Source organism: Grammomys surdaster, unplaced genomic scaffold (genome assembly GCF_004785775.1).
Source record: "Grammomys surdaster isolate TR1022 unplaced genomic scaffold, NIH_TR_1.0 125977, whole genome shotgun sequence".
Taxonomy (NCBI): Eukaryota; Metazoa; Chordata; class Mammalia; order Rodentia; family Muridae; genus Grammomys; species Grammomys surdaster.
In genome coordinates, this window is record NW_021620793.1 from 117,670 (window position 1) to 144,838 (window position 27,169).

Consider the following 27,169-nt stretch of genomic DNA (forward strand, 5'->3'; position numbering starts at 1 on the left):
CCCCTGCCTGCCACCTTTGCCTTGCAGGGGTAGATGGCAATGGGAAATCCCCCAGCAAGTCAGAGCTCCACCGTCTCTACTTGACTGAGAAGTACGTGTGGAGGTGGAAACAGTTCCTGAGCCGGCGGGGGAAGAGGACCACCCCACTCGACCTCAAGCTGGGCCATAACAACTGGCTGCGGCAGGTGCGGCCTCTCACAGGTCCCGTGCAAGTGCCCTCTGCCTGCCGCGCTCTGCTCTGCTCTCCATCTACTGCTGGTCACCTCCTTTCAAGTAGAAGTTCTTAAGTGCAGCCACCAACAGGGACAGGTCACAACAGAACTGTCCACTGCTGTCTGACATCCCACCCTGTTCCTTCAAAGGAGCAAACCAGTGCATGGCCTATAGCCAGAGGCAATGCGTTAGCTGGTGCTGTGGACCCTTCCCTTTGCCTGGACAGATTTCCAGAGTTCTGGATGGGTGGGAGTCAGCTCATGCTGTGGGCCTAGAAAAACAGGGTGTCCTCTGACCCAGCCCCATCTCCTCTCCTGTGTCTGGCAGGTACTCTTTACCCCAGCAACACAGGCAGCACGGCAGGCAGCCTGTACCATCGTGGAAGCTCTTGCTACGGTCCCCAGCCGCAAGCAGCAGGTCCTTGACCTCCTTACCAGGTACCATGTGGGCTGGGTGGGGACAGTGGCTAGCATAGTTGAATGCCTTTCCCTTGCTCTCGGGTGAAGACAGATCAGGGCTGGGGACATCCTGAGTGGTATATAACCACCTCAACCCCACCTCAACCGGGCCACAGAAAACCAGTGCTTTAGGGTAGTAGTGGTAAAGCTGCAGTGGGTGTTTGATGAGCGCCTCTGAGCACAGACGTAATTGTCACTCATTGTCCTCCGCAGTCCTCAGGCAGTGAGCACGGAGACACAGATGCTCAGAGGCTTGGCAGCCATTCCCTGAAGTGTTGTGAATCCTTTCAGCGAGGGAAGTGTGGGGTTTCTCAGATGGCCTCCATCCACCTGGAGGAGGAGGAAGAGGAGGAGGAGGAGAGGCTGAACAGTAGATACAAAGGAGGGGACTCCTGGCTCTCGGTCATTAGTACTCTCTAAGGGTGTCGCATCTCTGTCTGCCGCAGTTACCTGGACGAGCTGAGTGTTGCTGGGGAGTGTGCTGCAGAGTACCTGGCTCTCTACCAGAAGCTCATCGCCTCATGCCACTGGAAAGTCTACCTAGCTGCTCGGGGCGTCCTGCCCTACGTGGGCAACCTCATCACCAAGGTGATCTGCCCCACCCCACTTCTCCTTTCTCTGCTTCTGTGGGTTCTTGCTTGCTGAGAAGACTCATTTGTGGAGATTAATTAGATTCCAGACTTTACTGTAACAGGATGGCTGTGGCAGTCTGTTGAGGGTACCTGAGCTGTTTCAGGGTAAACAGTCCCCAGCAATACTTAAGCCTCCTTGGGCTCTTGGAAAGGCATTTTTCAAGGATTAGAATGGATGTGTGGCTTTTGATCACCCCTCCTGGGGGCTGTGTCCTGGGATGGATGTGGAGGTGGCCCCATCACACTGCTTGTCTTCCTGTTTAGGAAATTGCCCGCCTGCTGGCCTTGGAAGAGGCCACGCTAAGCACAGACCTGCAGCAAGGATATGCCCTCAAGAGTCTCACAGGTAGAGAGCCACCCAGCCCTTCCCTTGGGTGCCTTGGGGATGCATTAGGCTGAGCCTCTGCTCCTGGGGCCAATCGACTTCTCTCTCTGGGACTTTCTCCTACTGGATGGGTCTGTACTTCTGAGCTCTTCACTGCCAGCCATTTGGCTCACTGGGCATCTCGTTGCTTTTTGATTTTCTTGTTTCTTTGTATAGCACAGGCCTTCAGTGTTCTGCAAATATTATGGCAGTCTTTCCTGTCCCCCGCAGGCCTCCTCTCCTCCTTTGTAGAGGTGGAATCCATCAAGAGGCATTTTAAGAGCCGCTTGGTGGGCACTGTGCTGAATGGGTACCTGTGCTTGCGGAAGCTAGTGCTGCAGAGGACCAAGCTCATCGATGAGACCCAGGACATGCTGTTGGAGATGCTGGAGGACATGACCACAGGTAACCCTCCCCCCACCCCCACCCCCCCAGAAGCTTGGAGCTGGTGAGATGCACATAGATGCTGTTTCTAGGACCACAGCACCAAAGGGGAAGGCTCAGGTTTGGGAGACAAGCCTGTCTCAAGAGCATGGTGGTGCTTGGTGGTAGTCCTAGACCTGGGCGCGTGGGTGCTTTTCCTGTGTTGACCTCCTAGAGTGGGAAGGGAGTGGAGGTCTCCAGCTGGTGTCTCCAGTTGTCTGGGGTGTTCTTTGTCGGTGGCCTTGCTGTGTTTTCCATAGCTTTTTCTTGTGGAGCACCACACTATTCTCAGCCCTGTCTCTCTTCTGCACCACTCAGCCTGTTAACCTGCTGTTGAGTTCTTACAGCTCTAGATTTTTGTAACCAAGAAACTTCACGTTTATGATGCATATTTGTGCTTGATTGATCACTCTAAAGTTTAAAAGTTCCTGGGGCCCATTTGTGTTTGCTTTTCTGGTTCCTAGATAGTGTCCTCAAACTGATATTTTACTATTTGGAGTTGTGACTTCCTATTTCTGAAGTTTATTGTGGAAGTTCTTTAGAAGCAGGAATGATAATGCCTGCCTGTTATCCCAGCACTTGGGAGGTTTGGCCTGGCCTACAGACAAAACCAAGCAAGGAGCTGGAGAGATGGCTCAGTGCTCAAGAGCACAGGGCCCAGCTTTGGTTCCAACATCCATGTTAGACAGCTCATGACCGCTCTCAAGGGTTCCTGCATCCTCTTCCTGTCCTCCAAAGATGCATGTCAAACACATGAACATGCAGAGCCACACACAGCAGCGAAAATCAGTAAAGGCAAAGAGGAGAAAAAAAAAACATTCTTTAGGCCTCAACCAAGCTGGTCTTCTCCATGCGTGTTTGAGACTGCTGCCTCTGTAAGGACCCCTAGACTGTCCCTGGCATGCCTTCATCCAACTTCCTCAGACTTTGAGGGAGTGTGGAGTTTGGGTGCCACATGTGGGAGGGGACAGCTTTAGTTCTCACTTGCCCCCCATTACCATGATTGTAAGGAAGGGCAGTCTGCCTTCAGTTATGTGGTTGCAGAAAAGAGAAAGTGGTTCTAGTTGACCTTCACAGCAACACTGTTGCAGTGCTGCTGAGGGAGCAGCTGTGTGATGGCCATAGGGGTGTGAGCTGCTTCCTTTTAGCTCCTCAGCTCAGCTGACCCAGGGCTCTATCCAGCACTCGGCTCCTGACAGGCCATGGAAACTAAAGCTTCAGACCAAAACTGCTGGGGGCCCTGCTTCTCTGGGCCCTGGATGCTTTCCTTTTGTGGGCTTTTATTCTTAACTAGTATAATAGTTCTCTGATAATTTGTTTGAACTTGTTTTCAAATGGCAGGAGTGAAAAGTTACGCTAGCCAACTTCATCTGCCTGACTACCCAAAAGGGAAGTTCCTGTGTTGCTTTTGAGAGCCTGTTTTGGCAAAGGGGTGCTAGTCCTTCTCCTAAGGGAAGTCTTGCTCCCAGAGAGACCAGAAGAAGCACATGGCTTGATTTGGGGTGGAGGGCTTCCTGTTGAGTGTTGGTGATGTTACTGTGCAGAGCACTCAGAGACTAGCAGGCAGGAGGCACCTATCAGAGAAGGTGCCTCACTGTCTCGGCTCAGCTCGTGCAGGTAAGACTCTTTCCTGACTCTAGCTGCTTTGCTTTCTGGCAGGTACAGAGTCTGAGACCAAGGCTTTCATGGCTGTGTGCATTGAGACTGCCAAGCGCTACAGTCTGGATGACTACCGGACGCCTGTGTTCATCTTTGAGAGGCTCTGCAGCATTATCTACCCTGTAAGCAGTGTGCTCGGCTCCCCACAGCCCACGGGCGTCAGCACGGAGGACAGTCTAGTGTCTTTATCACCAAGTCCACTGAGGACGAGTAGACGTAGCTTCCTAATTTCCCTCCTCTAACGAGGGAAGCCAGTCTTTCTACCTGAAGGCCAAGATTAGCCATTCTTAAAATTAGGCCTCACCTCCCATTGCAGGGGCAGCAGCAGTTCTGGGGTAGAGTTGGGTGTATTGCCATCCTCCTCCTCTTCTGCACCTTGGATTCTTCATGCATGCATGCCACATGTGTGTCTTTCCTGTGGTCTGGCTCAGAGACCTTTCCTCCCATTGTGGAGGGAAACAGCAGCATCCTTGGTCACTGATGAAAGAGCATCAGGGTTGGCCTGCCTGAGCATGTCACAGAGAGAGAAGCCCCTTCTCTGCTCCAAGTTTCCAGTGACTCTTACCTGGCCTTAGACTGGTTCACATCTCACCAGACAGCACCTTGCTCCTGTCTCCTTGGCTGTTAGGTGCTCTCTCGTTAATCTGTGAGGAGTGCGTGATCTTCAGGCTGCTCGAATGGTGTTTTGAGTGATTTCCATGGTCTCTGGCCACCTGCCGATTAACATGTTTAACGCGTGGGTGTGATCCACTTGATGTGTTTTCATTCTGGTGCCCACAGACCCGCTTAGTGCTGGTCCCTTCCCACACATCCCTCTTTCTGTCCTTTAGGAGGAAAATGAAGTCACGGAGTTCTTCGTGACCCTGGAGAAGGACCCCCAGCAAGAGGACTTTCTACAGGGCAGGATGCCCGGAAACCCATATAGCAGCAATGAACCAGGCATTGGGCCTCTTATGAGGGACATAAAGAACAAGATCTGCCAGGACTGTGACCTGGTGGCTCTTCTGGAGGACGACAGTGGGATGGAGGTAAGAGCCGGGCTGTGCTGGTCACTCACCAGGAGCGCAGCTTTGAGCCACAGATTAACCATGCAGGAAGTTAGTCAGTTAAGTCCGCTAATGATTCCCGTCTGCCTGCCTCTCCTGCTGTAAGGATGACTCTGACTCTGTAAAGGCTCTGACTGGTCCTGGCACGGAACAGCAGGGTGCTTGATGGTTGGAGCAGTGGTAGGCTTTTGTCATCATTGCTTCTGGCAGAGGTTTTGTAGACATTGCAAGTTAATGGAGCCCCAGGAATCATGATGTTTTGTCGCGAGTACATGAGTACGTGGGTCAAGCCCTGTTGATACCCAGAGCCTTGCAGCTTCTGCAGACAACTTCCGAGTCCGGTGTTACTGCCCCATACATGACTAAAGGCAAAGGGGGTTTTCCTGGTGCTCAGGGTGAAAGGTCTTCAGTTGGAGCTAAGCTGGAGTCCATGGTGGGTTAAGGGCTTGTCCCCCAGTGTTGTGTACAAAATGCTGGGTATTGTGCAGGCAACATGCATTTCCCTAGAGGGTGAGCGTCGACAGAGCCGTGTGATGAGCCACAAGGGTAGCCTGTGAGCCTTACTGGTCGTAATCCCTACTCTGTTCTCCAGCTCCTAGTGAACAATAAAATTATCAGTCTGGATCTTCCTGTGGCGGAGGTTTACAAGAAGGTCTGGTGTACGACCAATGAGGTATGTGCTTGCTGTCTCTCCAGGAGCTATGGGTGGGCTGCCTTTCCTGCCCTCAGGACTAAGGGAGCTGCTGTTAATCACTGTATCCTTGTGTGGCCGCTGTAGCTTTACTTCCTTTCTGGAGAAGTCCATTTTGTCAGCTCAGGAGGCATTGAGCTGATGTCGGTCACATAGCTTCAAGGAGACATGTGTGACTTTGTGCCTTTGCTTTTCTCTGAACTGAGGCTGGACCTCTGGAGTCTCCAGCTTGGTGTCCGGCATAGACAGACTCTCCCAACAGCTCCTTCCTGTTCATTCCAGGCTGTGTGTGTGTTAAGCTGCTGATTGAGACAAACCCTCTCTGTCTCTGTGATGAATGAAGACCCTGGTCTGTCTGTGGACAAAGAGTGCTGCACCTGCTCTGGGTTCCTGAAATTTGTACCACATTCTTTGGTTCAGATACAGTTGTTTGTCCTGTGTTGTTTGCATTATGGTCCCAGTGGGCAGAGGGAGTTCTTCCTGAGGTCAGCACAGCCTTAGAATTGGGCCTTTAATTCTCACCTCAAAACACTCCGGAAGTAGCTGTTGGAGCGCTTGTTTACGCAGTGCTCTGATGGAATCCAATAGGATTCTGTGTCTGCTGCAGTGCTTCTCACAGGCCTGGCCTGCAGCAGGCACTGAACAGAGTGAGTCTCTTCCACTGTGTGAATTACAGCCTTTGATTCGCAGAGACTTCCAGTCCCTATCTTGTTAGAGAAATGGAGGCTCAAATCACCAAGGCATTGAGCAAGTCCAAGGGTGAAGGCTTACCGTTTTTTCTAGGCCTGTTTCTAAGTCTACCTTTCCAACTTTTCCCTGCTTAGGGAGAGCCCATGAGGATTGTTTATCGAATGCGGGGGCTACTGGGCGATGCCACCGAGGAGTTTATCGAGTCCCTGGACTCCACCACAGGTACAGCCCTCTCCACATACAGTGCTGCATCTTGGACTTCAGGCCAGAGTAAACATGTCCCAGAATACAGTAGCCTGTTCTCTGCATCACAGTTGTAAGGGAGAAAGACAGGCATCTGTGGGCGGATACCCCTTGGGATGAAAACATTCAGGCTGTCAAAGGAAAGATGCAGTTAGCAAGCTCGTGTTCAGATTTCTCTCTGCCTTACCTCTCTGTTCCGTTGACAGTGGTACTAGCTTGTAATTTGCTATAATGGCAGAAAACTGTAGTTGACTTAAGCTTTGAGCCAGGCCCCTATGGGAGTGAGTGAAGATACGTTATGGTAATGACCTTAGTTCCAGCCAGGGGAAAGTGCTGTGTGCCCTTAGCACAGGAGAGGGCTGTGTGCTCTGATCTAGACCTAGTCCCATTTGGAACCTCTGCTCCTCTTGCTCTCCCTTTTCTCCCAGATGAGGAAGAAGACGAAGAGGAAGTGTACAGAATGGCTGGTGTGATGGCCCAGTGTGGGGGTCTGCAGTGCATGCTGAACAGACTGGCAGGAGTCAGAGATTTTAAGCAGGGACGCCACCTTCTAACCGTGAGTTGTAGACAGTATGATGGACTGGACCAGGCTCTCTATGCAAAGCTGTGGTTGTGGAGCCATGTGACATTAGAGGGCAGTGTGGTACAGCAGTGCTAGTGCTGGCTTTCTCCAAACCTTGGACATCTAAGCCTCCCACTGCTCTCTTCCTGGCCTACTCCCTTAGATCTGGGCTGTGGTGATCTTCTCCGGTACCTCATTAGGTATCAGGAACCATGACTGTTTCTCCCCCGTAGCCACTCTTGTGCCAGTCATTGTTGGTTTATGACTGCCTTTAAAATAGATCTTGTAATGTAACTCATTTCTCCATCGTAGGCTGCTGTTTGGAGGGTCATCCGTCTTGCTAGTCGGGGCATTCCAGAGTCACCACAGAGGGTCTACTAATATCTTTTCTTTGTGGGTTGTACAAGGATAAACACCTTGTGTCATTCACACAACCAACCTGGTTTTAGGCCTCCATAGGCTGTGCATGCCGGGATTTTCTGTCTGCTGCTAGTTCAGACACTTAATTGGTGCTGAGTTTTTCCAGGATGGTGGGACATCACCTGATTATTAAGAACTACTGTCAATTCCATCATGTAGGGGAGCAGAGAACTCGGGAGAATGTTGCCACTTAAGATGGTGACCTGGTATGAGAGCCCAGGGTCACGTCTCCTTGCTCTTCAGGAAGAGTGCCTGCTGATTGAGAAGTCGCCTTAGAGCAGTGGTTCTCAGCCCATCAGTCAAGACCCTTCAGGAGTCACATACCAGCTTTCCTGCATATCGGATATTTATATTACAGTCTGTAACAGTAGCAAAATTACAGCTATGAAGTAGCAACTGAAATGTTATGTCTGGGGTCACCACACCATGCAGAGCTGTACTCGAGGGTTGCAGCACTAGGGAAGTTGAGAGACGCTGGCCCAGACTTTTGGATATTCTTGTTTGCCTTTTCCTCGCGGCGCTCTCAGGCCTCTGGCTGGCTTCTCCTCACAGGTGCTGCTGAAGCTATTTAGTTACTGCGTGAAGGTCAAAGTCAACCGGCAACAGTTGGTCAAGCTGGAGATGAACACTTTGAATGTCATGCTGGGGACTTTAAACTTGGTAAGGAGTGTGGGCTACAGACGACGAGCAGGGAGCTTTGTCACCCCTGAGAGATTGCAGTGCCAGGTCTGGTCCTTCAGCTGACTTTCCAGGTGACTCCCATTCATGCTCCTCAGAGCTTCCGGTCCCTTTGCTGAGTGTAGACTCAAGACCAGGAGCAGGAAAAAAGTAGTGCCTCTCGGGGCACACACACACACACACACACACACACACACAGCCCCTGGGCTTTAAGGCAGTGGAGCCCACCAGTCAGCAACTCTGAGTACATCCTGGTCTCCCCCTCAGGCTCTGGTAGCTGAGCAAGAGAGCAAAGACAGCGGGGGAGCAGCTGTTGCTGAGCAGGTGCTGAGCATCATGGAGATCATTCTAGATGAGTCCAACGCAGAGCCCCTGAGTGAAGACAAGGTGAGTGGGGCCGGGTCCTTCTGCCCACAGACCTGGGAGCCTGCAGTGGGCTAGCAGAGAGCTAGCTGAGCTCAGCCCAGAATGGCTAGGCCCTCTCCTGTTAGAAATGGCCAGTTTCTACTTAGGGTGATGTCATTGCGCTGAGCCTGAAACCTTTGCAGTCAGGGAAACAAAGCTGCCGAGGATATTCTGTTAGTTTGAAGTTGCTCACTGATGGAAGCAGGACATGGCCTGGCTGAACAGGCAGTGTTGTAGCTCAACTCTGTACCCTATAGTTGGCCTGACTTGTGAGTGATGCAGTCAGGCCTAGGGGCTGAAATCAGTCTGCAGTGCAGTCTGTGTGCACCTGGAACTTGCTGCCTCCCGGGGTTGGTGATTTGGCCAGGCCTGTGCTCCCAGGAGGAGTATACAGCAGTCGTGTTCTCCTGGGGAGCAGGGTCTTGTATTGGTGTATTTTGCCCACCGTAGAGCCCTCACAGAAGCTCGGAAACTCATCAGGGAACCCAGGCTGCTTATTGTTCCCCAGCAAGCACTGAGGAACAGTTCTGTCTGGTGGGAATGGCAACTTTTGAAGGTCAATTCTTGGCTATAGCCACCATCCTGACTCCACCCTCTTCCATTGCAGGGCAACCTCCTCCTCACAGGTGACAAGGATCAGCTGGTGATGCTCTTGGACCAGATCAACAGCACCTTCGTACGATCCAACCCTAGTGTGCTGCAGGGCTTGCTGCGTATCATCCCATACCTGTCCTTCGGAGAGGTGGAGAAGATGCAGATCCTGGTGGAGCGCTTCAAGCCATACTGCAGCTTCGATAAGTAGGAGCCTGGAATTTGATACAATGAGCCTCTGGGGAGAGCCTAGAAATCCCAAGCTAGTCTTGTGAGGCTGAGCAGAGCTGCCTGGGTTTTTGTCCAGTGTCTGTGTCCATGATCTGGCATGTAGGAGCTTAGTTTAGCTGGGGAGGCAGTCACCAAATCCTAGTGTATTAAAGCAATAGTGGGAAGAGTATGAGAGGGGAAAGGGCCTGACAGGGTGTGGGAACTGTGTTTGCAAAAGCCTGAAGATGCAAAAAGAACAACGCAAGCTTGGGCGCAGGGCAGGCAAGGGTGTCTGGTCTGAGGGTCTCCTTTACCTGTCGAGTTTAGACTGGATCCTATAGCCGGCTCACCTCATTGTTAACCAAGAAGGTGACTGAGCTCTGCCCTCATGCTGAGTCTCTATGCTCTTCTAGGTACGATGAAGACCATAGTGGAGATGACAAAGTCTTCCTGGATTGCTTCTGCAAAATTGCTGCTGGTATCAAGAACAACAGTAATGGTCATCAGTTGAAGGATCTCATCCTGCAGAAGGGAATCACCCAGAATGCCCTGGACTACATGAAAAAGCATATCCCCAGTGCCAAGAAGTAAGACATCCTCTCTGGGGCACGTGGCCATTTTCCCAACATCTTAATGTGGTGGTTCCTCTGTGCCCTCTGCCCCCTCCCCCTTTGGGGACATGTCCAGTGGCCACCCATCCACTGTAAAATCCTGAGGCTTTTCTGCTTCTGTTCAAGCACTTGTTTTTATCTGGCTTCTGAGCTGGGTTTGCCCATAATAGTTCCATATTACATTCTTGGAAATGAAGTTCTGTTGAAACCAGCCAGAATCAGCAGCTGGTCTCCAGCACTGCCTCCCGGTTGCTGACGCTCCCTTGTCTGTCTTGCAGTTTGGATGCTGACATCTGGAAAAAGTTTTTGTCTCGCCCTGCTCTGCCATTTATTTTGAGGCTTCTTCGGGGTCTAGCCATGCAGCACCCTGCCACCCAGGTGAGTGGCCAACATGTCTGTGGACCTCACTCTGCAGGCAACAGACATAACGGGTAACAGGAAGGAGTCATGAAAAATCTTTTTGTAGAACCAGCAGGTCACCCATAGTGTGGCTTACCCGGGTACATGAAGTTTTCTGTGTGTGCTCAGTGGTGAGTTCACACGCAGGGCTTAGCATGTAGCAGTGACTTGTGAGAGTTCTGCCTGACTCTGAGATTGCTGCCAGTTCAGTCACGGGAAGCTTGAAACGCTATCACCACCATTTCCTGCTCTGCCTCAGGCAACTGACCACTTACTATGCCCCTGACCTTCTGAGTTAGATTCCAGAATCCATACAAGGGTGGAAGGAGAGAACCTGGTCAGAGAGTGTCCTCTGCCCTCCACACACATGCTCACATGACACATCACACACCAATTATAAGATGCTGCAAACTCTCCTGGAGCAGCAGGCCCACTCTACATTTCTAGCAGCAGGTGGAGTGGCCTGGTTCTCTGCATTGCTGCCATCCTAGCTGGCTATTTTTACCCCAGTCATGTTGCTGAGTGTGGTGCCTGGCTGAGGTGTTTTGACTTGTATTTTCCTGCTGGTCAATGATGCTGCACAGCCTTTCTGGTGTCATGGTGTCATGGTCTGGTCATGGTGCTTGGTCTGGCTTTTGCATGAAGTGGCTCTGTGTCTGGCCAGTCTCTAGGTGGATGCTATATGGTTTAATGCTGCCTTTTGAGAGTCCGTAGAATTAATTGTTTTGCTTTTATAATGTTCTTCATTGAATATAGTTCTGTGTTGTCATCTGGCAGCCTGGTCTTACTCAGATCTGCAAGTAGATAGCCACAGTTGATATGCCCTCATCATAAGATTTTACATACATTGTCTCTACTTCTTTACAACAGCTGTATTTTGCATAGGAGACTATGGAACAGAGCTATGGTTTGGTTGAGGGCAACATGTGATGTCATTCACACATCTTACTGTGCAGCCCTAGCTGGTCAAGTCTTCCCTGTGAAGCCCAGCCTCAAACTCCCAGCAGTTCTCCTGCCTCCGCTTCTATGTGCTCTGACTCCAGGTCCACACTGCTGTACTCAGCATAGGAGTGTGGTTCTCCCCACAAGGGCAGCACGTGCTACCAAGAGGTTAGACAGTGGGTGCTTGGAGAGAGAGACAGGGGCTTGGTAAGTGTAGAGCTCTGTCCAGTCCTTTGCTTGAGTGATAAGGGGAATGGCAGTGCCATAAGAGGAGACGGAAGAGGCTGAGGGTACAGAGAGGAGGGGTGCACTGCCCTCCCTCTTGTGTATGAGCTTTGTGCGGACAAGGTGTTGGTGGTTTTCCTACACCTGCTTGACACTTCTCCGTGTACGCACATGCATGCTCACGGTAAACACTTAGGGTGTTGAGTTTGGGGTGTGGGTGCCTGTGGAAAAGTTTGCAAGGTCTTAAACACGGGCTCACTCAGCATTTAGGAACACGGGGCATGAGATAACATGCAGTTTTGCTGAGGTGTGGGTTCCTACAGTGAGGTGGAGTTATAGTGAGTGAGTGATCTGAGGCAGCAGCTGAAGCTTTCACCTCTGAGGGTGGCTCAGCTGCTCTGTTCTCACCACAGGTAGAATAATAACTCTACCACTAACGGGATGGTGAGTGGGGCTGTCAGTGATGCTGTGAGACCACCCACCGGACTGACCTGGGGGCCTTTCTCCACTGCACCTGCCTCAGCTCCCACCGCATAGTGCCACAGGGCCCTGAAGGAGCCTTGCCAAGAACAGGCTCGATAGCTGTTTAACTTTTTGTCATCTCCACTCCCACGGGCTGGAATTTTGCCTCTAGTATCTTGTAGGCTGGGGGAACTGCCACAGACGGGTTGGATGGCTGCAGATGCTCATATGCTGAACTTGGGGAGTTCCTGTGGATTCAGGACTTCTGCTGGGATGTCCCATACAGCGCTGTTGGGTGCTTTATGCACTGTCTCACCTACCATCCTTACAATTGCCTGGACATTTCCCCCCACCCCGTCCCCCTTTTTATATGTGGAATTCGAGAGTCAGAGGTCACTGGAAAGCCAAACTCTCAGGTGCTCTGACCTCTGTGAAACCAGTGACACAAGACAGGCTTGTGCACTTGGACTGACTGGACAGTACTAACTGGGCCTGGGTGGCAGGCTCCCTCCATACTGCACAGGTTGTCCAAGCTGGTGATGGTCAGAGGCTTTGAGTGAGCCATTAGTGGAAGGCCACATCCATGACTAGGTACCTCTATCGCACTGGTTCTCTTTTGATAGGTTCTCATTGGAACGGACTCCATCACTAGCCTGCACAAGCTGGAGCAGGTGTCCAGTGACGAGGGCATTGGGACCCTGGCCGAGAACCTGCTGGAGGCCCTGAGAGAACACCCAGATGTGAACAAGAAGATTGACGCAGCCCGTAGGGAGACCCGGGCAGAGAAGAAGCGCATGGCCATGGCCATGAGGCAGAAGGCTCTGGGAACTCTGGGCATGACGGTAAAGTCCCCACCATGGACAGGGTGCCACCACAGGCAGACTAGTGCTTTCCAGCAGAGCTGGGCTTGGTGTGTGAGAGTGCATAGAGGAAGACCCAGGAATTAGCTGTGCCGCACTTTCAGGTGCGCCTACTGCCGTGCCACATGGCATTGGGGGGCACTTGGGGTAAGGTGACCTGGCAGGTTTGTGCAGACGGTAAAAACAGAGATATTGACGACTGTGTATCCAGGATCTAGTGCACGCCACACCCTGAAGACCTCCCATGTCAGATGTACTTGATGTCACTATATCCATTTCCAGATAAAGAGTGTGAAGCACACTGGGCACCACACATAGTTACTAAGTGCTGAACAGGACTCTGCACAGGGTCTCGTCAACACAAAGGGCTGTGTTATCCTACTTTGGAGGAAATGGTGGCCCTGGAAGACCCTTGTCTTAACAAATAAACTCATGTGTCAGCAGTTTGACACTTGGTGGGGACAGTAAATGATCAGAGCACAGCAGTCCTTGGCAGCCGACACATGGCGCTGGCTTTTTGGTAACAAATGGCAACGTGGCAGCATGTCAGTTTCTCACTGCATGCTTTCTTCTGCTTCGGTGGCTCCTGAACAAATGAAGGGCTCCCCCTCAATAGAAGGCAGTGGAGAGGGCAGGTATGTGGCTTAGTGGTTTGCTACTTACCTAGCCTACCAGCGCAGCACAGCACAGCACAGCACAGCACAGCACAGCACAGCACGTCTCTTCTCTCCACACAGCATTTCTATGTCTGTGTGATCATTCCAAGTCAGGGTGAGAGGGCATATGACAGGCTGCCTGTGTTCTTTTCCAGACAAACGAAAAGGGTCAGGTGGTGACCAAGACTGCACTCTTGAAGCAGATGGAAGAGCTGATTGAGGAGCCGGGACTCACGTGCTGTATCTGCAGGGAGGGGTACAAGTTCCAGGTATGGCTGCTGGGCAGTGGGGGGCTGCATGTGCTCAGGCTGTGGTACCACAGCCCGGCTCTGTGTCTAGACTTGTCTATCTCCTGCAAGCCGTTTTGTATTGACGTAGGCTTGTGCTTTTGGAGATGACATGGGACCAGCTACTGTGGCAGCAGTACTAAGGCAGGAAGGCAAACTGCTCTGAGGATGAGCAGTGTTGGCCCCTGGAGAGACCACCTTTGGTACCCTTATTGGTGCCCTGGCACTTGTGCAGAGTTTTGTGCAAACCGTGGAGGCATGTCTTTAAACCCTATTAAAGGCCCCAGTTGATGGGTAAGAAGGCAGAGGGCGCCTAGCAAAGCCAGAGCCCAGCCTGGACACTGCAGGTCACAATGCACTGCTTTTATTCAGGATGACAGATTGCAGCTAGAGCCCTACTCTCTAGGTGTGTCTAATGAGGTGACACCTGGAAGGAGCAGTGCATAGGCAGTCTCTTTGCTTCCTGACAGTACAGGATGAGCCTCTAACTCAGTAGCCCAGCTTTGCTCCTGCGCTGTGGAAGGACAAGTGTCTTGCTTGGTTGATACAGCCTGGAAGTTTGGAGAGGCAAACAGCTCTGGAGGCTCTGTGTGCTTGCCATCTAGATAGATGAAGCACTCAGAGGACGGCTAAGGCTTGGGCCTGGGCGTGTGCTTGAGTGGTAGAGTGCTTGCTTCGCATGCATGCACAAGGCCCCAGCTCCCAGCCTTAGAACAACAGATGCACACACAGGTTACTTATACTTAGCTCAGGTTCTGGAGGTTCGAGAGTGGGGTGTTGGGCTCTGCTGGGTCTCTGGTAACAGTGGGGTCTCATGACCTAATCACCTTGGATGCCCTAGTTCCTCTCAGTGCTGCCCCAAGAAATCGGGCCTCATGTGAGTTTGTAGCAGCAAAAGATGCTCACAGCCCATCTGAAACCCATCTGAAGGGGCCACTCTGTTCTTCATGTCTTGTCAGCTCCTTGTGTAAAAGTAATTTTTATTCTCTTCATGTAGTTATCTCGGAGACTTACTGCCTCAGTCCAGTAGCCTAGGCCTGGGCCTGGAAGCTTCTAGCTCCATATAACCTAATCCAGGCCTAGAGTGTTTTTCAGCCTCTTTGACTCACTGCTGGCTAAGCTCACCCTTTCTAGTTCTTTCTGAAGTCTGGCTGGCTGGTTCATCTCAGCTGTTCTGACCCCTTTTCACACTAAGTGGTTCAGTCTGGGTTCTCTCTCTGGCTCTCATGAGTTGCTCTGCTTGACCCAAAAACCTGTTCTACTCTTCTGGCTCCTTCTCATTCTCTGGCTTATTCCATCTTCACCTGTGTCTAGTTTGTTCTGTTTTCAGCCTGTCTCTGTAAAATTCTTGTTCCTCTCTGTGCTGCTCGCTCTCACTAGCTTCCCCTTCCTCTCTCTCCATGTGAGAGTTGGACAATTCCTATTCTGTTAAATCTTTCTCTGATGTGTCACCTTGTCTGCTACTCAATTAAACATCACTTTCAAACATGGGTGCTTCCAAACTAATGTTCCCTTCACTTTTTGGGATTAAAGGTGAGTACTAAGGGTGTGTCTGTGTTCCAGCCAGAGGGTTAGAGTGTGAGCTAGGGGCTGAGCCACACACACCGCAACTAGACAGAGAATAAGATCATCTTGGGGTACACAGTGGGACCAAATATCCCGCCACATCCTTGGTGGGGAATTTCTCCTCACTCCTCCTTTCTCTGCTGGTCTTGCAGCCCACGAAGGTCTTAGGCATTTACACTTTCACCAAGCGGGTAGCTTTGGAGGAGATGGAGAACAAACCCCGGAAACAGCAGGGCTACAGCACTGTGTCCCATTTCAACATTGTGCACTACGACTGTCACCTGGCTGCCGTCAGGTAGGCTTGGCTCTTGCAGAGTGGCTTCCAATGAGTGTGTTTGCAGCTCAGAGCCTGGACTGGGTGGGGGCTGAGGTAGGTTACTGACTCTGGGCCTTCAAGGCTTCAAGCCTGCTTTTCTGGTCTCCAAGCAGTAGAGCCTTAACCCTCATAGGCCTATGAGCTGTACTTGCCATCTGAGACATGTGTTGGGCTTTGAGTGTTTGGCCTTGGCCAGGCCTGGTAGAAGCAGTCAGCTTGCCTGAGCTAATGAACCACTGACCTATGGAGCTAGTTGTCTCCCAGGACCAGGGCTAGTGTTGGCAAGCCCTCAGCACCCAGTACCTCATTACCGGGTTAATTCCAGCAGTTGCTTGTCCCTGCTCTCCTCTCTGTCCCCATCCAGGTTGGCTAGAGGCCGAGAAGAGTGGGAGAGTGCTGCCCTACAGAACGCCAACACGAAGTGCAACGGGCTCCTTCCGGTCTGGGGTCCCCATGTCCCTGAATCAGCTTTTGCCACTTGTTTAGCAAGGTGAGTGTTGAGTGTTTTCATAGCAGAAAGGGAGCAGTCTCCAGGAGATAGGAAGAAATCAGCTCCGCCTGGCCCCTGGTGACGCTGGCTCCTGGACACCTCACTGGACATCCATGTTTGTCTGTGCTATTCTGAGCAGATAGGGCTGACTAAAGGGAGCTGCTGAGGTGAAACCAGTGTCCTCAGTTTCTTGAGTACCATGTAAATGTACCATGTCCTTAGGGTCAGAATTTCCCAGAGTCCACTTCTATGGTATATGTCTCTGATGTTTAAATTATAAAAACAGCTGGCGGTTGGGTAATTCCTTTTAAGGCCCCTCTGGCTTGTCTGGGGTCCTCGTGTGTTTGGGAAACCTTGTGGAGCCCTTAGTGTACAGACACCTGGCAGTAATGACAGGGATGGCGGAAAACATGCTCAGTTGTGCACTATGGGTCACCGATGCACACATGTACAAACTGGAGCTCGGGCGGAGCCGTTTCCCTAGTTAAGAAGCAGAACCAATCGTATACTGATTCAGGGAGGAAAACCAACATATTGGAGAAAGATCATTAAGGATAAATCATCTTGTCACCAGAATGAGTTCCACATTTCTCCAAAATGTCACCACTCGTGGCCATGACATGTCATCCTAGCCAGATGGCAGTGGCACATGCCTTTAATCCCAGCATTCAGGAGGCATAGGCAAGAGGTTTTCTATGAGTTTGGGGTCGGCCTGGTCTACAGAGTGAGTTCCAGGGCAGCCAGAGCTACACAGAGAAACCCTGTCTCGAAAAAAGAAAGAGGACTGGGGAGAAGGCTCAGCGGTTAAAAGGACTGGCTGCTCTTCCAGAGGTCCTGAGTTCAATTTTCAGCAACCACATGGTGGCTCACAACCATCTGTAATGGGATCCGATGCCCTCTTCTGGTGTGTCTGAAGACAGCTACAGTGTACTTATATAAAATAAATAGATAATTCTTTAAAAAGAAAGGGGGGGGAAGAAATGAACTCATAAAGTGATGGCCTCTCCCTCATATTGAGAGCATCACATGCAGTCACAGCAGCAGCCATGTCCTGGGCTTTGTCCTCCTGAGAGCCCCCATTTGACCTCTGCAGTCAGCAGGCAGAAGTGTCCAGAAAGAGCTCTGCACTCTCGCCCAGGCTTTGGCCAGGAGTCTGGCTTCCGTGTCATGGTGGCTCTGCTTCTTCCTAGGCACAACACTTACCTCCAGGAGTGTACCGGCCAGCGGGAGCCCACGTACCAGCTCAACATCCACGACATCAAACTGCTCTTCCTGCGCTTCGCCATGGAGCAGTCATTCAGTGCAGACACCGGTGGGGGCGGCCGGGAGAGCAACATCCACCTGATCCCATACATCATCCACACTGTGCTTTACGTCCTAAACACGTCAGTACCTGGTGGCCCAAGATGCCTCCTTGGCTGACACCCCATGTGCCCCTCTGCTTAGCTAGATCCCCCTGTCTTTACTCTATTGAGGAGGGGCTGTTAGTCCACAGAGGACTGCAGAAGACAGCAGTGATGGTAACTTCCTCCCCAAGCTGCCCTCTCCCACTTCCGGCAGTTGGGCTCTAGTCTTGGACTGGCCTTTCAAAGGGAGCAGGAAAGAAGCTACTGCTTCCTCTCTCCAAATGAGGGAACATAGGCGAGAGTCTCATCACGTCCGTAGTCAGGGCACATAGCCTGCACAGCTGCAGGTTTCCAGTAGGTCTAAGGCTGCTGCATGAGTGGACCACTGGCTTTCTGAGCCTGTCAGTAATGTTTCTGGCAAGGATGAGAGGGGTGTTGAATATTGGGAAAGCAACTGAGCAGGAATGCAGCCAGGAAAAAAAGGGCTGTTTGTGTCTGTGGGGCTAGACATGGCTTTAAAGGGGCCTCGGGCAGAAGCCATCCCACTCACAGCCTGCTTTAGAAGCAAGCTAAGATACTTCTTTGCCTGTACTCTTGAGTCTCATTTGCCTGGGTGCAGACCAGACCCTTCTCCCCAAGATTCGCAGCTCTCATGGGCAGAGCTGGTAACCATGGAAGACTGGGTACAGTCCACCCATGCAGCTGCCATACAGTTGAGGTTCCAGGGAGATAGATAGTCTCTTCCTTTCCCTGTCAACAGTTTTCCCTTCCTCCCTTTTCCTTATGAGATAAAGTCTGACCTTGAGACTGTAAGCTTCATTGTTAAATCTCAGGGCAGGGCTCATGACATCATCTGCAAACACCCTGGCTAGGCACAGACACCTGGCATTGCCAACAGCACAGACCTTTTACTGTCTGGATCCCGCTGCAGGCCTCAGCAGTACTAATTGCCAGTGTTCTTGGAGCCCCGACAGAGGCTATAGGTTTCGCAGAGACATGTCTCTTGGCAGCTGTGAGCTAGAATGGACTGCTCAGGCAGAGACCTGGTGAGGAAAACACTTCCCAGGATTGATCCTCCCAGACAGAACTGGTGACTTCAGTTGTCAGCTCTGTTGTAGTTGTCTTGGCCAGGCAGGACTAACCCTGAAGCCACCTCAGCCACAGGCTGCTTCCTTTGGTAGCCATTGGGCAGTGGCGTGAGCTTGATGACAAGGCACTTGGACCTCTGATGGGACATTCACTCACAAAAGCAAGTTTGATGCACAAGTGAGCAAATCCGAGCCTGAGCAGAGCCTGCCATAGCCAGAAGCCTGAGGTTCCCCACAGGCTCCAACTGGGTCTCGGCATGCCCATTTTTACAGGAGCAGATACAGCAGGCTCGTGCAAAAAAGCAAGGTATTTTTGCACCAGCTGCTGTATCTTTATAGCCCGTGACTATGGCCATGCATTCTGTCCATTGGGTTTCTTGGTGTTGTTTTGTCTTCTCCTCATAGATGAGCACCAGAAGATTATAGGGACACTGCTGGAGATTTCCTGGCCACTGACAAGACTTGGTCATAAGAGAGAAGTAGGGCTTATGACAAATTCTAGAGCTAGGCTGTTGCTTGGGGCATGGCTACCAACTCTCCAATGTGGACTTGTCCTAATTCTTCTAGAAACCCAAGGAAGAAGGTGACCTGCCAAATCACCGAGCCAGTTAAGTAATGAAGCTGAGGAGTGGGTGGGTCTGCGACACAGTTGACAGCCCGCCTTCTTCACACATTCTGTTATGCCTCAGTCTAGTGTAGGCTTGGCATGGTGCTTCCCAACACTGTGGCCTGCTCTCCCACACCGTTGGGATGGGTGGGTCGTCTCTCACCGGGTTCTTAGGCAAAATAAGTGAGAGAATCCACAAGCAGCTCTGAGAATGATGCCTGTCAGTCAGTGTGTGTGGTCATCGGCAGGCCGTTCAGGCAAGCAACAGCTGCCCACCAGAAAGGAAGTGCTAGTGACAGGGAGAGAGGGTTGGTCTTGAGCAAACAGCCCAAACAGGGAGCCTGGGAACCAGGGACACAATGTGGTGCAGACCACATCAGCATAACAGAATGTGTGAAGAAGGCGGGCTGTCGCAGACCCACTCACTCCTCAGCTTCATTACTTAACTGGCTCGGTGATTTGGCAGGTCACCTTCTTCCTTGGGTTTCTAAAAGAATTAGGACAAGTCCACATTGGAGAGTTGGTAGCCATGCCCTAGGCAACAGTCACAGCCCTCAGAGTAGGAGGCTTGGGTTGGTAGGGGGTGGCAGGGGGAAGCAAGCTCAGCAGGCTCAGAAGCTTGCCCAGTGGCTACCTTCCCTGCTCCCATGAAAATTCTTCTCTTCCAGGACCCGAGCAACGTCCCGGGAGGAGAAGAACCTCCAAGGCTTCCTGGAGCAGCCCAAAGAGAAGTGGACAGAGAGTGCCTTCGATGTAGACGGGCCCCACTACTTCACCATCCTAGCCCTGCATGTCCTCCCCCCTGAGCAGTGGAAAGCCACTCGAGTGGAGATCCTGCGCAGGCTGCTGGTGGCCTCGCATGCCCGGGCAGTGGCTCCAGGAGGAGCCACCAGGTCTGTACCTGCTTTGGGAAGTTGCTGCATTCATTGCCTTCCAGTGTGTTCCCCGGCCTGTCTTGGTCATGGGTGTCGGTTGGAGGTGTGCTGCTCCTTTGACTTGGCTGTTGACCTGCCTCCAGTCTAGCACCCCAAGTGGTCTAGGCTGCTGAAGCCCCTCTAGGTCTCATGTTCAGCCACTGAAAAGGTGAATCTGTTGAAAATTCAGAGAGGAAGACAGCCAGGCCTAGGGAGCTAGGATGAGGCACTTAGGACCAGTGAGGCTAAGCTAGGGAACCTGACTTTCTGGCTCTCACTGGCTGTGATGTAAAGTAGGGAAGTTTCAGTGTGGCTATATCTGGGGATTTCTTTTCCAATGACTAAAAGCCTGTCCTTCCTGCCCCACATCCCTCAGGCCTTCCAGACCCCCTTTGCGATCGTGTTCACCTCAACAGAGGAGCACATATAGGAAGTGGACCTTGTTTTCCTGACTTTGCACTGTAGTCTGGGTCAGATGGGGGCTCTCTGAAAGAACTATCTGTAGGTGAAATCAGAGCCTTCCTCCCAAGTTCTTGACATACCCCAGTGGTCACAGCACACAGAATATACATGTGGCCAGTACTTGGGCTGATGGTAATCCTGAATACTCCCTACCTACCCTGCGGAGTGGCAATATAGCATGTGGCCTGGGAGCTTCTTTCTGCCAGTTGAGTGCCAGGTGTCCTGTGTCTCTGTAGTCCTGTTGTAGCCTCTGAACCTGTTGACTTAGACTCAGGGCTCGTTCCCACACAGAGAGACCAGAAAGGAGTAGAAGGAGGCTCCCCTGCAGCCATGATGATGCACCCTGTGGGATAGACCCTAAGTTGGTCCACCTGAGGTCTTTGCCTCTGTTAGCTCCGGCACTTTACGTTCCCAGAGTGACCAGGTAGCCACTGTCTTGTTAAGTTTGGCCAAGAGAAGCCTGTTTGGGCCAACTGGGAAGAAATGAGTGTTAGATTCCTGCCCCCATTCCAAACACACCGTCACCTGCTGTCCCGGGAGCCCTAGTGTTAATGGTTAACTTGCTGCTTGAAAGTCAGGCAAGGTCTTCAGATGCAGAAATGGTGACGTGAGACAGGAGTTGCATTCATGGCACACAGCCGTTTATCAGGCAGCCTCCTGCAGCAGAGTAGAGTCTCAGCCCGCCTGAGTTGTGCTCTCGGCCGAGAGTGGAACTCACTTCTGTCCCGGCAGTTGAAGAAATGCTGATTTGGTCAGCGGTTAATTAGGAGACTCAGCTTGAGCTGCGTTCAGGCATTGCCATTTTCTCTGTAGTTTAGTCACCTTTCCTAATTAGCTGTAAATAATTAAGCTGGGCAGGGTCACCCAAGACTCACACTTAGCCGAGAGGAGAGCCACAGAGAGGGCCGAGCCCGGCTGTGGTCCAGGCTCTGGGCCTGCTGTTGGCCAGACAGACTAGACAAGGTGCCGAGGGCTTGCCCAGGATTGGGTCACCCTTGAAGGAGAGTGCTCTGAGCTGAGGGCACGTAGAGGGTGTCTCTCATTCTGGAGGTGGGTGGCATCACTGGCAATAGTTTTTTTCTGAAGCTCTATGCATTCTGGGGTGGGAAGCCATAGCAGATACACAAAACTATAGCTTTAAAGGCTGGGGTGTATAGCTCAGTGGTGTATGAGACCCCAAGTTCAATTCCCCAACAACAACAACACACACACACACACAGAGGGAGGGAGGGAGGGAAGGGGGTATGTGAACTATAGTTGAAGAGAAGCTGATGACTTCTGGTTTTCAACATTGGGCGAAGTGGATTCAGCAGGTATTTCAGCCTGGGAATTGAGCAGGCTCCCACTGGGCCTACACCAACAGTTGGTGCTAAGCGCTCTGCTCCAGAGTGCTGTGAGGTGTGGGACAGGACCCTAGTCATGGCTGGGCTCATCTGCCCTTTACTTTTCACAGCCCTAAATGATGCCTTCTCTGTGCCATGGCATTCTGAGCCTCTTAAGGGGCGGGGCAGGAGGGCTGGCTACCGCAGGCGGTGGACCTTGACAGAGGCTGCCCCAGTGTTCCCAGGCACTAACTGGCCTTTAAGCCTGTGCCAAGTCACTCACGTGCAGGTGACACTTGTTAGAGATGAAGGGGCGTGTGGGTGGCTCCAGGATTACCCTAGGATTTGAGAGGTCTGAGTAGTTGCATGGGCAGTCCTAGACATCATAGTTGCACAACACCACTTTCTACCAGCTTGCTGGGTTCTGCAGAGCACACGTTTTGCTGATTGGCTCTCTGGTGGATCACTCCTGGTGGCAGCCTGAGTTGGGACCTTGTTGTTTCTTCTCCATCGTTAAGTGCCATTTCCCTTGGGAGCTTGTAAGGGGCTAGTGCAATTCTTGTGTTTGAGGTAGGACATTGGAGCACCCTATTTAAGTCTCTGATTGTGTTGCCCCAGTCTGACAGTGCTGCACTGTCAGGTAGAGTTCCTGCAGCATCCCTGGGAGCCAGGCCACGTGCCCTCAGTCCCCAGGTTCTCTGTCTGTCTGCAAGGTCCTCCAGTGTCCTCACGGACAGGCTTTGCTCTGCTTTTACAGGTTGACAGACAAGGCAGTGAAGGACTATTCTGCCTACCGTTCCTCCCTGCTCTTCTGGGCTCTGGTGGATCTCATTTATACCATGTTTAAGGTAAGGAGCTCCGAGAGCTGTGCATGTGTGTGTCCTTAGCCACAGCCTGAGGCTTCTCACTGGCTTTGGGTTCTTTGCCCTTGAAAATCTCCACTTGGGGAAAGGTGAACGCCCTCAGGTCAGACCTGCACTTCCGGCTGTCAGCAGCTGAGGCCACTTTGTCATGCACCCTCCAAACAGTTAGCCCTCAGCTCTAAGCACACTGATAGCCTTCCTGCTCTTTCTCGTGTAACCACCTCACCCCATGTAGATCTGCCCTACGTGGACCCACTCAAAGTCAAATGTCCTGCCCGCTCTCTGCTGGGCCCACACATCTTGGGAGAGGGTAGTGAGCCCTTTGGTCATCAGTAGAGTGGTCCTTTCAGAGCATGTAAGTCATCTTGGCTTTGGAAACAGAGGTGTGGGGCTGTCCCATGTTGAAATTGTGGGGTCATATAGAACATTGCATAAACAGAGAGGACCTTGAGAGAGCAAAGGCAGTGAGCCCTGCAGGCAGGACCTCCTCCCTCCCTCCCTTCCTTCCAGAAAGGGTCTGTTATATGTTGCGCGGGCTCTCCATAGTGCTGATCTGCTCTGGCTGACTAGACACAGAAAGCCAGCTCCATTCAGTTACTCACCTAGCCCCCTGTCCTACTGATTCTTGTAGAAGGTGCCCACTAGTAACACTGAGGGCGGCTGGTCCTGCTCTCTGGCCGAGTACATCCGCCACAATGACATGCCCATCTACGAAGCTGCCGACAAAGCCCTGAAAACCTTCCAGGAGGAGTTCATGCCCGTGGAGACCTTCTCAGAGTTCCTTGACGTTGCAGGTCAGTGCAGTTTTCTCTTGTAGAGATTCTCTGAGGCAAAGCCCAAGTCTCCCTCAGTGACCTGGCCATCTTCATCTTCACAGAGCAGAAGTAGGTGTGCACTAACCACCTCCAGTCATAGGAAAGGTGTCCATTCAAACAGCCCGCTTGCCAGGAGCAGTGAGATTTGCTTTTAGAGGCAGGTGCATCTCTGTTGAGTTTGATCTACACAGAGAGTTCCAGGACAGCCAGGGCTACACAGAAAAACTCTGCCCCACCACCACCACCAAAAAAAGGAAAGCACCCCTAGATGAGAAAGCTACAGTGCAGCATGCGTTGTCCGTTGCTTTGAGGCTTAACCGCTGGCACAGGAGTCCAGGGTTCTGGGCTACTCTGCTCAGCCTGATCCTGCTGTGCTGCTAATGGAGGCTGTGCTGGTTAAGTAAGCGGAAGTGGGTAGCGTAGAGACTCCTGGTTCTGACTTAACAGAGAGTTAACAGAGAAAGGGCACACCTGCCGTCCTTGCATCCCAGCCCTGGGCAGTAGGTGGAGAGGCGCCAGTGAGGGGCGCCTGTGAGCATGCACACCACGGGGCACACGGGAGCAGGTGGGCCTCGGCTCTCCCTGTCCGAACTCTCTATATGGATGGGTCACTCGATGCATGTGCTTTAACACTACCTGGATTTCATAGCTAAGAAGTGATGGGTGCAGGGCGTGACCTGGACCTCAGGCTTGGGAAGATCAGCCCAGGATTATAGATTCCAGCCCCTGAGTCCCAGGCACTGTTGTGTCACAGCCTCCACTGGCGCTACACCAAAGCAGATGTAACTGGACCTGGCCAGCTTCTGCTTGTCAGCTAGGTCCCTGCTTCTCAACTTTCTGGTGTTCAGTGTGGGATTTCTATCTAGATGAAGGGGGAAATTCCCCCAGGTCCTGTTACCAAGAGAACGCTGCTGTTAACATTCCCCTTAACTTTGTGTCTAGAGCCTGTCTGTGTGCACTCCTCTGTGTTCCCAACATTGGGCTCTCAGGCTGGCCTTCATGAGCCAGTGGGTGCTCTGCCCAGGATGGTGTCTCTGGTCTGCCTTGCTGTCTGAGCTGCCATAAGCTCCCTTGCTCACCTGGTTCTTACTTCATGCCTTCTTATTCTTCCTTTGTGTGTCTTCCCAGCCTGACTGTTTAAGCAGCAGGCTCGCCGTTTCCCTCATAGTCCTGAACAAGAGCTCAGAGCTTGTCTGTGTCCTCAGTGCCAAACTCTGTTCATCACACAGACGGCTGAAATGACCATGGAGGTGGCCAGGGTGAAGGACTCCCCGCCCCAGCCCCACTCCCGCACAGGCCCGAGCAGTTGAGCCTCCAGCCTCTTGTGCAAGGCCAGGCTTTTATACCTTTCTTCAGACCTTTAAACTTCCAGAGCCAAGAGAAACAGCCTGGCTGCTTTGCGTCTCATTCCTGCAGGTGCTTGGAGGTGACTTGTTTGGATGCTGTTGTTTAACTTGAGGCTTCAGTGTTTGCTCTACTACTGATGTGTCAGGTGCCTTGCTGGGGACTCGGTGTAGAGTGCACTGGGTTCTTCCTCTAGGAGCCTTGGTTAGTTTTCATGGTAGGCAGGGAGGTATCCCCGCTGTCTCTTTCTCTTTTTTTTTTTTTTTTTAAGTTTTTTTTTTTTTCGAGACAGGGTTTCTCTGTGCAGCCCTGGCTGTCCTGGAACTCACTCTGTAGACCAGGCTGGCCTCGAACTCAGAAATCCGCCTGCCTCTGCCTCCCAAGTGCTGGGATTAAAGGCGTGCGCCACCACCGCACGGCTCCACTGTCTCTTTCTAAAAGCTGAAGAAATGGAGCCCTGAGCTCTGGCAGCTTGCTTAGAAATCCAGACCTGTGGTGGGATCGGAGCCCAGACAATGCAAGGCAAGCCAGGTGTAGGTGTAACTCTAGCACTGGAGACTGCTGGCGGTAGGAAGGAGCCCCGAGCTGGCCTGCCAGTGAGCTTTAGGTTCAGTGAGAGAACCAATCTTAGAAAAGAAGGTGAGGGCAGTGGAAAAAGACACACGGTGTTCTCTCTCTCTCTCTCTCTCTCTCTCTCTTTCTCTCTCTCTCACACACACACACACACACACACACACACACACACGTCACCACTCTGAGGTAGGGAAGTGTGGCTCAGCTAAAAGAGTGCTTGCTTGGGACGCATGAAGCCCTGGGCTCTGTCCCCAGCACCGCATACACCAGGCATGGTAGCACAGAAATTCAAAGGAGGTAGTCAGCTACATAGCGAGTTTGAGGCCAGTCTGAGAGCAGAGAGGAAAACTTGGGAGTTGCAGTGTTCTACAGCCCTTCAGTGACCCCTGGACAGGTTGAAATCCTCCACTCCAGGGAATTTAAGCTGCTATCTGCTACACTGTCTCTGGCAGCACCCACTTCTGAGGCAGAGTGTTAGTCACACAGTGGCCACCTCCCCTCCATTGCTGGCATCCATCGGAACATGCTGGCACAGTATGTTCTGTGACTTGGTGGGGCTGGGGACCCTGCGCTGCTCCCACTCACACTGCCTCTGCTTTCCAGGTCTTCTATCAGAAATCACCGATCCAGAGAGCTTTCTAAAGGACCTGTTGAACTCAGTCCCCTGACCATCCCCATGGAAATGAGATCGCGGTGACGACATTGAAGCTAGCTTGCGTTCTCCCCTCATCCATCTGTCCGTGTGCACTCATTTCCCCCACGGATGCTGCATTACCACCCCCTCCTCCCTCAGTTTTCTCGGAGTGGCTTGGGGTTTGTAGGCTTCCTGTTCTATCGCGTGTGTGTGTGCTGCGCTGGCTATGAAGTTGTCTGTAGCCAAGCCATTGAAGGACCTATACGTACCTAGGAGCTGTGAGCTGTCCCGGCCAGCTTGAGTGTGTACATCTTGAAATAAATGAATGACTTAGTACACATTGGAAAAGGGGTCTAGCTGCTGCTTGCCCAGTGCTTGCCAGTGAACTCACAGCCTTGCAGTGATACACCAGGAAGACTGCTGGAGTTGAGCTGCATTCTCTGGGGTCTGATGGCTTTTTTGTCCCTCAGCAGAGCAGGACCTGCTCAGCATCTACTTCAAAAGCCTTGAAAACATGACAGTCTCCTGCTGGCTGCCAGGCAGAGAGGCGAGGCTCCAGGGAAGGGTCAGGATAGTGAGACTAGCTGTGTCCACTGCTCGGCCTCACCTGCCCATCTGCCCTAGGAAGAGCCTGTGCATTGATCCAGCACTCTGAGTCCTCAGGTGACAGGTGAGGTGCCTCTGAGACCTGCTTCTACCTCCTGCCTCCCAAGAGCCTTTCCCAGACTTTAGCAAAAGGCTGACCCAGTCACAGCCTGTGAGGAGGAAGAGCTAACTGACTACCGTCTCTTTGTTCCAGAGGGCCAGTCAACCAAAGGCTTTGGTGACATCAGCTCCTCTGAATATCTGGTTCACAAGGTTTGCTCCCTGGGGCAGACCAGTCATCTGGGCCTGTGGTGGTCCCCTTTGGATGACTTCCACAGCCAAAGCACCATGTTGCTTCCCCAAAGCCTTTGCAGCCAAAAGGCGAGTATTGTGCTTAGATCTAACAGGGATAAAGGCAATTTGTTTGAGTGCTGTTCCAAAGCCCTGGCAGACCAGAGCACAAGCAACTGAGGGTTGAGTTAGCCTCCAAGCAGGCTTCCCTTCCTGATGCCACCTG

At 52.1% G+C, this 27,169-nt stretch overlaps 1 protein-coding gene across 3 annotated transcripts in view; it reads left to right on the forward strand.

Moving 5' to 3' along the window:
• Nucleotides 1–26,415, forward strand: part of Ubr4 (ubiquitin protein ligase E3 component n-recognin 4) — a 110,622-nt gene extending 84,207 nt beyond the window's left edge. Inside the window, exons 83-106 of one of the 3 annotated variants that reach the window (XM_028754014.1) lie at nt 28–185; nt 541–650; nt 1,118–1,259; nt 1,568–1,649; nt 1,899–2,072; nt 3,750–3,871; nt 4,580–4,777; nt 5,388–5,468; nt 6,311–6,398; nt 6,848–6,975; nt 7,954–8,061; nt 8,347–8,466; nt 9,092–9,282; nt 9,699–9,872; nt 10,175–10,274; nt 12,548–12,766; nt 13,596–13,709; nt 15,446–15,588; nt 15,938–16,099; nt 17,290–17,484; nt 19,809–20,033; nt 22,596–22,686; nt 23,333–23,495; nt 26,037–26,415. In XM_028754014.1, coding sequence (XP_028609847.1) covers nt 28–185; nt 541–650; nt 1,118–1,259; nt 1,568–1,649; nt 1,899–2,072; nt 3,750–3,871; nt 4,580–4,777; nt 5,388–5,468; nt 6,311–6,398; nt 6,848–6,975; nt 7,954–8,061; nt 8,347–8,466; nt 9,092–9,282; nt 9,699–9,872; nt 10,175–10,274; nt 12,548–12,766; nt 13,596–13,709; nt 15,446–15,588; nt 15,938–16,099; nt 17,290–17,484; nt 19,809–20,033; nt 22,596–22,686; nt 23,333–23,495; nt 26,037–26,101 — 3,353 coding nt within the window. In that variant the 3' untranslated portion in view covers nt 26,102–26,415. The other 2 variants (XM_028754015.1, XM_028754016.1) reach the window with 2 other exon arrangements.
• Nucleotides 26,416–27,169: the final 754 nt, after the last annotated feature.